Source organism: Guillardia theta, assembly GCF_000315625.1.
Source record: "Guillardia theta CCMP2712 unplaced genomic scaffold GUITHscaffold_62, whole genome shotgun sequence".
NCBI classification, from domain to species: domain Eukaryota; class Cryptophyceae; order Pyrenomonadales; family Geminigeraceae; genus Guillardia; species Guillardia theta.
In genome coordinates this window covers 175,963-184,583 of record NW_005434612.1, presented here as the reverse complement: position 1 = coordinate 184,583, position 8,621 = coordinate 175,963, and the positions used below count along the sequence as shown (strand labels likewise).

The 8,621-nt window shown below is 51.5% G+C and overlaps 3 protein-coding genes across 3 annotated transcripts in view; 2 read left to right on the top strand and 1 right to left on the bottom strand.

Moving 5' to 3' along the window:
• Positions 1-1,630: 1,630 nt before the first annotated feature.
• GUITHDRAFT_112813 (hypothetical protein) lies at positions 1,631-2,988 on the top strand (the record flags this gene model as incomplete). The annotated part of the gene is made up of 6 exons (XM_005828003.1): positions 1,631-1,704; positions 1,768-1,957; positions 2,007-2,098; positions 2,156-2,268; positions 2,319-2,724; positions 2,922-2,988. The coding sequence occupies 6 exons, from the start codon at positions 1,631-1,633 to the stop codon at positions 2,986-2,988; spliced, it is 942 nt and encodes a 313-aa protein (XP_005828060.1).
• A 3,789-nt stretch (positions 2,989-6,777) lies between these two features.
• Positions 6,778-7,500, top strand: GUITHDRAFT_112812 (hypothetical protein; the record flags this gene model as incomplete). Its single annotated transcript, XM_005828002.1, has 1 exon — positions 6,778-7,500. One exon carries the CDS (start codon positions 6,778-6,780, stop codon positions 7,498-7,500), a length of 723 nt encoding a protein of 240 aa, XP_005828059.1.
• Positions 7,501-7,611: 111 nt separating this feature from the next.
• The window catches only part of GUITHDRAFT_112811 (hypothetical protein), a gene marked incomplete at both ends in the record, with an annotated part of 3,109 nt that continues 2,099 nt past the window's right edge, over positions 7,612-8,621 (bottom strand). The window contains 8 exons of the mRNA XM_005828001.1: positions 7,612-7,702; positions 7,750-7,861; positions 7,913-7,974; positions 8,023-8,105; positions 8,151-8,193; positions 8,252-8,337; positions 8,445-8,495; positions 8,542-8,597. Coding sequence (XP_005828058.1) covers positions 7,612-7,702; positions 7,750-7,861; positions 7,913-7,974; positions 8,023-8,105; positions 8,151-8,193; positions 8,252-8,337; positions 8,445-8,495; positions 8,542-8,597 — 584 coding nt within the window. The remainder of the gene's footprint in view (positions 7,703-7,749; positions 7,862-7,912; positions 7,975-8,022; positions 8,106-8,150; positions 8,194-8,251; positions 8,338-8,444; positions 8,496-8,541; positions 8,598-8,621) is intronic.

Here is an 8,621-nt window from a genome sequence, read left to right as displayed (position 1 = left end):
CATCATCATCATCATCATCATCATCATCATCATCATCATCATCATCATCATCATCATCATCATCATCATCATCATCATCATCATCATCATCATCATCATCATCATCATCATCATCATCATCATCATCATCATCATCATCATCATCATCATCCCCATCCTCCTCCTCTCTCCCCATCGAGGTCTTCCTCCTTCGCTCATCTCGCATCAAAGGAGTCTCCGGCCGCCAAACCGCCTCAGAATTTTTGACTCGGAGCCTCCGGCCTGGGCGAGTCACCGGGGCCGGCCGCGCGGCCGAAGGCCCGGTCACCGCCCGCCGCGGTCGCGGGCCGGGCCCAGACTCTCGAGACCCCGCCCGGCCGGGCGGCCATAGCTGAGTGCCAGCGCGGTCCTGAGTAGCTCTTTACATCTCAAAGTTACCAGTGACTTATGAGAGTCTGAATCCGAATCCGACGGATGTAACCGCTGTAACATAACGGTCAAGGTCACGCCACCATGGCAGTCCGACTCTCACAAAATGCTGACAAAAATTCGGGAAGCCCGAAAGGGACCCGGGACTCCCTACGGAGATATCTGAATCAAGTACCCGTCCTGATACCCATGGTCACCCACCATTTCCCCTCTTAAGTATTTACTCCATTCACCCCACCCCTGCCCCTGGTGGAGGGATATCGTTTAAAATTCTGGTGTTTCGAAACGATGCCTTTCCGAGAAATATCAAGTTTACTCCTGGCCCGCTTTTAGGCTGCTTTTTTGAGACCGGTGGTTTTTGACTGAGTGATAGGGGTGGGCATCTACACGGAGCTTCTTTTAGTCACTACCGGTAGGTGCACATATAGGTACCGTACCGTTCGGCGATAGCCTTGAGGGGTAGGGGTGTTAGGAGGGTCCCGGGGCCCAGTGCTAGATGGGCATGAGGGTAGTGGGGTTTGGAGGAGGTAGGGGTAGAGGGGACACCACTTTACCATATATGATTCAGGTAGGGTGGTCCCGGATGCAGGGCCCAGGCTGGACAAGGGTGGGGTGGGGTATGGTACGGTACAAATTTGTGATCTTCTGATAGGTGGGGGGTGGAATTTACGGTTCGCTCTCAAGAAGGTGAGGATGGTGGTGGGTGGTCAGAACGAGAATTCCATGTATGGCGCGGTAGCCTAGCGGTAGCAACATGGTGGAAGACACCTGTCCTTGAAAGATCAGGCAGAATGTGAGATGAACGGGAAGGTGCATGGAGTGGACGTCAATGATTGAGAGAAGCAGAAGAAGAGGATGGGAAATAATGGAGGGATGCTGTAGAAATAGCCAAGGAATAGACCAAAGGGATCTCAAGTCCGAAATGGAGAATGGAGGCTAAGAGAGGACTAACAGAGGGCCAGACAAAACATTGGAGGAGGAGGATGCTGATGATGGGTGAACTTAATCACGTAAAAGAAGCCATTGGAAGGAAGGGCGAAAATTGCAGCTCCTCGCTTTTCAACAGAACTACTGACACGCGTGACATCGCAGGCCGTGAAGAAGCTTCCTCGGGCAGATGATCTATTAAGATCCTCGCGTTCTTGACAGTGCTGCGAGAAAACCTTGGCCACCCGATCACAACAACCAAGGAGGAACTCAACTTTGCAGAAGTAGGTTTGCAATGCAAGGAGGGTCCCTGACCAACCATCCAACGGTTATGAAGGACGACATTGCACCTCAGCAGGATGCACAGAGGTGAGGACGTGCCGATGCTTCTCGAGGACATGCATGGCGTCTGATTGCTCTTGTGGACCATAGCCTGATTAAGCACATCAAGTCGGATAGAGGATCTCAGAGCTCCAAGACATCGCAGTTTGCTCCCGAGAAGTCGGAAGGCCAGGTAGTGGATGGGAAAGCAGCTCGGTTGAAATTCTCGGCAAGATTCGCTCCATCAAAGCAAAGTTTGCTTGACCCATCGCACGCACATCGACCTCAAAGAGCCCAGCAGGTCTCCGACAGACCTCCTGCGATCACTTGTTCTTGATGACATGTCACAGCAGCGGCATCACAATGAAAGGAACAAGAGGCGAGGGTCGAGGTTGCTGAATGTGCTTTTCGATGTCCGACTAGAGCATCGGGAGACTTTAAGGTGATCCAGTGCCTCATATATGCGATATCAAATCTTTGTGTTGACGAAGGTGTTCAGGAATTTGCTACCTATTCAAAAAGAAGAGGAGAGGGAAAGAATTTTGAAGCAGCTCAAGGACCTGCACTATGATCTCAAGTTCTATGTTAATGAATTGGCGCTTTGGAATGGAGGTCAGTGAGATGTATGTGAAGCTTTGTATGATCTGATCGCTTCTTCGAAGACAAGTATGATACTTGGAGCACCTTCCGACGCAGTCAAGTCTGCAATGACATCGAGCAGGTCCAGCAAAGCTTCCTCGACTTTGTGGAAGAGTATTCGCCTTCGCTGCAGCAGATTCTTGATCCCTTGACGCCTCGTGATCGGCTGCATGGACTGCTCTTGACCAACAAGGGCTTCGAGATCAGAAACACCTTGATGAAATACACAAGAATCACAAACCCCGACTACCAAGCTACCGCCGCTCTAGCGAACCGAATTCCGAAGTCCGAGACAGGGCGAAAGCGTTTTGTTGGTAAGGTGGAGGAGCTGCAAGAATGTCTGAAAAAGGCAGTGTCAAATCTGAACGAGGCTTGTGGCATCAATGAAAACGGATCGCGGAGATCTTTACTGAAAGTATTGTTTAGAAGGTAAATCAATCGAAGTTATTTGCATAAATGGAGTTACGAATGAAGATTAAAAATGGGAGCGAATTCACCCTCCTGAGAAATCAGGCAGATATTAAACTGGACTAGGAAGAAATCCTGTACTTGGTGACCAAACCACGTGCTCACTCTCGGAATATCACAAAGGTTGACATCCTGTCCGGATTCTTCTGTTGTTAAAGTGTCAGCAACAGCAAACTGGAAGAGTCTGAGGAAACAAGCAAAACCTACAGAAGTGCGGACGCCTAGCAATATGCAAGTTGAGAACTCTTCCTTAATCATCTGCTGAACGTCGTCTATTGAATGATCTGTGATTTTCTTTCCTGCCGTCAAAACAAATTTCACATTGCTTTCCATCTTCCTTACCTTTCCATTCACAAACAAGAGCATGTCTCCTGCTGATATCTGCAAAGTCTCTCAATGTACGCGCATGCCGAAATGCTATTCAGTGACCTGCTTGGCCGCTGGGCTTGAAGGCACTACGTAAGACACGTAATATCCTTCTTTCCCGGTCTTCTTCACAAGCTTCATCCCAACCCCTGGAACTTGCTGTTGTACCCTGATGATCTTTGATGCGGCGTGTTATTTAGAGAAGCAAGAAAGGGCTCAGCGTACGCTAGCGAAGACGAGTCTTTCTCCTCAGAAGGATTGTCTGCCAGTCTCCCACGTCAGGTCCTTGACAATCAGATTCATTGTAAAGTGACAACCAACCTTGATTTTCCACAGGGTTGCTGTCAGGAGCGGAAGACTGGAGTCCGGTCTTGTTCGAAGCCGGTTGTACAGTGAAAGCTGTTCGGAACTCATCTCTTTTCTCAAATCTGGGAATCTATCAAGAGCGTCAAACTTGATACGGCAGCAATTTTGCATCAATTCACCCGACGAGAATAATTTTCAGTGACTGAGTCGTTGCAAACGCAGCAATTGTCAAGAGTGTTGCCCATTATGAAGTGACCTGCCATTTACCAAACCATCAACAACTCCCTCCCTTCTCTTGTCGCCTCTTCCTTCCATCTACACAACACGCTCATCGTGAGCAAATAGTCCTTCTGTGGCGCATGTGGATTCACTTCGGATCAAGGTCCAGATGTGGTAGATCGAGCTGAAGCTCCCTGCTTCAATCTTCTTCCATGTGTTTTAAATCCGTGGACTTTTTCCCATTGCCAGCTCTGGAGCAAGACATCGCCTTCTGTCCCCCCTCCCCCTCCCTCTCCCTCTCCCTCTTTGCCGTAGTCGTACTCCTCTTCCTCCCTCTCTCCCTCTTCTTCTCCCTCCCTCCCTATCCCTCCCTATACCTCCCTTTCTCCCCCTCCCTCTCTTCCTCCCTCCCTCTTGCTCTTGATCCCTCCCTCCCTCTTGCTCTTGATCCCTCCCTCCTGCACGTTCCTCCTCTGCCTCTCGCGTCCCTGTCCCTCGTTCGTACAGAGGGAAAAGTTGACAACTTTGACAAAGCCGATCAACACAAAAAAGTTGAACATTTTCACTCAACATGACTAAAATGAAAGGCGAAGGAGCGAACGACGAAGGGAGGGATGAAGGAGGGAGGGAGGCAGGCAGGCAGGCAGGGAGGGAGGGAGGGAGGTAGTGTAAAGGAAGGAGGGAGAGAAGAGGTCTCCTTCCTCTTCCGTGGATGGACGAGCCACCCAACAGACCGTCGAAAACAGAACACAAGTCTGTTGGGGCTGGATCTCAAGGTATATCGTGCTTTGAAGGAGATGCACGTACAAGTGTTTACCAGATTGAATGGATCAGTCTAGCGAGGCAATCCTCTCAGATACAAGACAAATTACTTCTGCTGTGTTGCCACTTTGCCGGCAAAGCTCCTGTTCGTGTTCAGCAGAAACTCCAGGGACGTCGGCAGTCTCCATCTCGGTCTGTTGAACTTTACAGAGCTGGACAAGAAATGTCAGGCCATGATGCATGCCTGTCATGACTTCCTAATATCCTTTCGTATTGAAAGGTCTGAATAACATCCAATCAGCAGTATGGAAGGCATACGTGTTTCTAAGATGTGCTTTTTGTTTGAATCAAGATTCAATCCATGCACCAAGCCCAATATTTCGTTTCCTCCATGCAAATTTAAAGAAATGTGAGAGGCACTGGAAGTTTCTGATGATCATGGCATTGCAACGGCTTCTTCCCTCTTGCCCCTCTGCATGCAGCGGCATGGTAGGAACAAGCGAGATAAGTCGATAGAAAAGTCGCTTTCAATATCGATGGAATAAGGCTGGGAGACTTTGGGCAACATGCCCTGCTGACCATGAAGGTCAACACAAGATCTATCGGAAACCAGCAACGCCGAGTTTTCCTCTAATCAAACTCCACAGCCGTCAACCCAGGAAGAGAACGGAGGGGAAAGTGGGGAAGAGGGGGTAGGAAAGAGAGGAGATCATGTTTGCAGGCTTGGATGTAGCCAAACCTATTCAGGAACCTAGTGCAGGAGCTTATGCTGGGCTGTTTCTCACAGACTCGTCACCGCCGTGACTGGCACGTGCCAGCAACCTTCGTCTACTTCATGATTCACAAGAGTGTACAGACAGATAGGATCTCTGCCTTGGATGTTCTCTTGAGAATCACATTATTGTGTTCAAGTGCTTGTACCGTTGTCGATTTCTTTGCCATGATTCCGGTGCCGCATTGCAACTCCGAAGATCGCAAATGATATTTCTGCTGACCAAGTCCACCTCAGAGGATTTATTCGAACTGAATTGAGGCAGCAATGATTTACTACATTATGAATTAGTGCGACGGCTCAAGTCATCAGTTTACATCAGCAGGGAGGCGTAAATTAGAAAACAGTTTTATTTTTGGTCTACCCTACCCCCAGGGGGAATCTCTGCTGAAAATCGGGGTAGTAGAACCCTGCGACTTGGCGATGACCCCTGGCCGCCAGTTTCCTCAACGCCCGAAAAGGTGGGGGTGCTTGGGGAGGAAGATCGATCCGAGTTAGGACACGGGTGGTTCGGACTAGAAAAGGAGGGGTATTTCTAAATCGATTCTCAAAAAAATCGAAATGACTCTTTTTCGAAAATTCGAATATTCCCCGGCCCAAATGACCACCCCACCCATTATAAACATGGACCCACCCTCTCAGTTATTTCTCACTTGACTTCTTCAATACTACCCCACTTTGCCCCTCAATCACCCTCTATAGAGGACCCCACCCTGACGATGTTGGCATTCACCCCAATGATGCGTCTGCACAAACCCTACCCCTTTCAAATACCACCCTCCATTTCAGTCTCTCCACTACCCTACCTCCAAACTTCTATGGCCACCCTTACTACCCTACTTTTCTCCATTTGATGTACCCGTGGCACTCGAAATTACTCGTTCCCCAAGTCAACCACCCACCCACTCTGTTTTCAGTTCAGTGGGCTGCGAATCCACCCCTGGAAATTTCATACTACCCATCCTAATCCCTCATAAGTACCCTACCTTTGATAGCAAGAAGCTGTGGCCATGAGAAGGAGTACCCACCTTGCTCCTGCACCACCCCCCGTCTCCCCATTGTGAGAAAGGACTTGAAGGCGGGGGACTAGCAGAACTTGAGAGTTCCTGCTCCTCCCCCTCTTCCTCCTAGTTTCCCCCCTCCACATCCCCCGTCCTCCTGTTCCCCCCCCTCGTTCGTCCTCTTCGTCCCCTCCTAAATTGCTCACCCACTCCTCCTCTCCCTCCCCTCCACATTCTCCTTTCCTCGTTCCTCGTCTTACTTGTATACTCTCTCGTGCAAGCCCTACGCCCTGTCATCGTACCATTGCTTTACCCCCGTCGTAGCCTCCCTTCGCTTATCCTTCACTGCCAAACTAGCGACAAGTCTCACTCGTCAAAAGCTTCCACTGCGATCCACTCTATTCTGTTCCGCTTCTTCGTTCTAAAGTTGTAGTGCGGAGCGGACCTGGACGTCTTGCATTTGGAATGTCTGCTGGAGTACTAACTTCCAGCTTGTGGACACTGCAACAGATTCCAACTTCTCCCACCAGCATCCTTCGAAGACACTCTGAACCTGAGGCATGCCAGTCGAGCTTCCGGCGGGTCCGAATGCTCAACATGATCAAGATGCTTTCTCAGTTCTCCATTTTCGAGGGCGTTAGTACCCACGTCCGGTCAAAAGTCGCCAAGGCAACCAAAACTGTCAGGCTGTCCCCAGGACAGATCTATCAGCTGGATCGAGTGGACCAGGCTGTGTTCTTGGTAGAGAAAGGCAGCGTGTATCTGGTGAATGCCCACCAGAAGAAGCTTCAGTTGACACACAGCATTGTCGGCTTCGAGGCGCTGTGCAACATGGCGGTGCAGCTCAGCAAGTCGGAATGGGACGTAACAGACTCCGTTCACGCGGGTCCTCCAGCCTTCTTGGTCGGAGCTGCTGGTGGATGCGAGCTGTTCAGCCTGTCCATCGACGCCCTGCATGTCGGCGCCGAGATGTCGGAAAGACTCAAGTCCAACATCAGGATGGTTGCGGCCAATTACGTGCGCAAGCTAGCCGCCAAGGGAAACCTGAAGGCTCGCAAGTGCTTCGAGAAGATCCTCTTGGAGATCCCTTCGAGCCTGAATGAAGATATTCGGAGGCAGGAGGAGGTTTTGAACCAGCAGAGGATCGACGCTCAGCGGCGAGTCGAGGCCATGAAGCGGCAGATCCTGAGTGCCAACATCGAGTGGGCAGCGATGAGGGCGAGCAGCAGTGGGAGCAGTGAGGGCGACGTGCTGTCTCCCATCCGTGGGACCCTGACGTCGATGACCATCCTTGACCCATTCCACCTGTAATTTGTGTGTTTTGTGTAGAGTACTGTTCATATTTACCGCAAAAGGTTTTGCAGTTGTAAACTATTCAGACGATCTCACTTTATCGAGTGTACGATTATCACTCTCTCCGCATCACCTCAGACAGAACGTGTTGTTGACCGAAACAGGCCGCAGGTCGTCCCTCCTGTACGTCCGCCGGTTCGGAGGCTTGACCGGCATGTTCCTGCACAGAGGTCAGCAGACCGTGAGCTGGGAGACAGCAGGCAGAACCTGAAGCAGCACTGCACTACTCCGTCTCCCCGATCGACAAATTTCGCCACCTCCCCCTCCAGCGGAGCCACAGGGTTGAGGAGGTTGCGGTTGAGCCCGTAGTTCCTGTTTCCTGCGGATCCCGTCAAGGGGAATGGAGGGAGGGGGAGCTCCCTGACTGAACCTGCGATCTTGAACCTTCCAAAGGCAGGGACCCCGTCCTCCTCCTCCTCCCCAGCGCCATCCCTACGTCCTCCAGGTCAGGAGCGAAGTGAAGAGCAGGGGGAAAAACACCTGAAAGGATGCGCCTTGCCCAGAAGCCTCCCATCTCCTCCCAGGACGCCGCAGTCACCGTACACGCTCTTCCCTCCAACCACCTGCCCCCATTAGGAGGAGGAGACGATGAGAGCAGCGCTGCACACCTTCCCCGTCGGCAGCTCCCCGGCATCCACCACCCCTATCCTCCTGTCTGGAGGGAGAACGCTTCCTCCGTGGCAGAACTGCCGCAGCGGCAGAAAGTCACCATTGGCCGAGGTCAAGAGCAGGAGGAACCACCTGCTGCTGGTTGCCCATGGCCTGTTTGGGATCGGGCTGCACAAGCTTTCCCATCTGCAAGCCCCTTTGAGAGGAGGAGGAAGATGAAGAACGGGAGGAGGATGGAGGAGAAGGAGCAGGAGTGGGAAGGGGAAGGTGATGTGGGGGGGAACGCAGCTCACATGATGGAACACTTCGATCCTCCTCGTCGGAGGGTTCAGCGCGACTTCAATCTGGGGAAGGCGTGACGACGGGACTGGGTCACAACAACGGCCGGACCTCCATGGGAGTCAGATCCTTGAAGGACTCCGCGTCATGGTGTGCAGGCGGAGCAGCTGCGAGTTGAGACCTTGACCCTG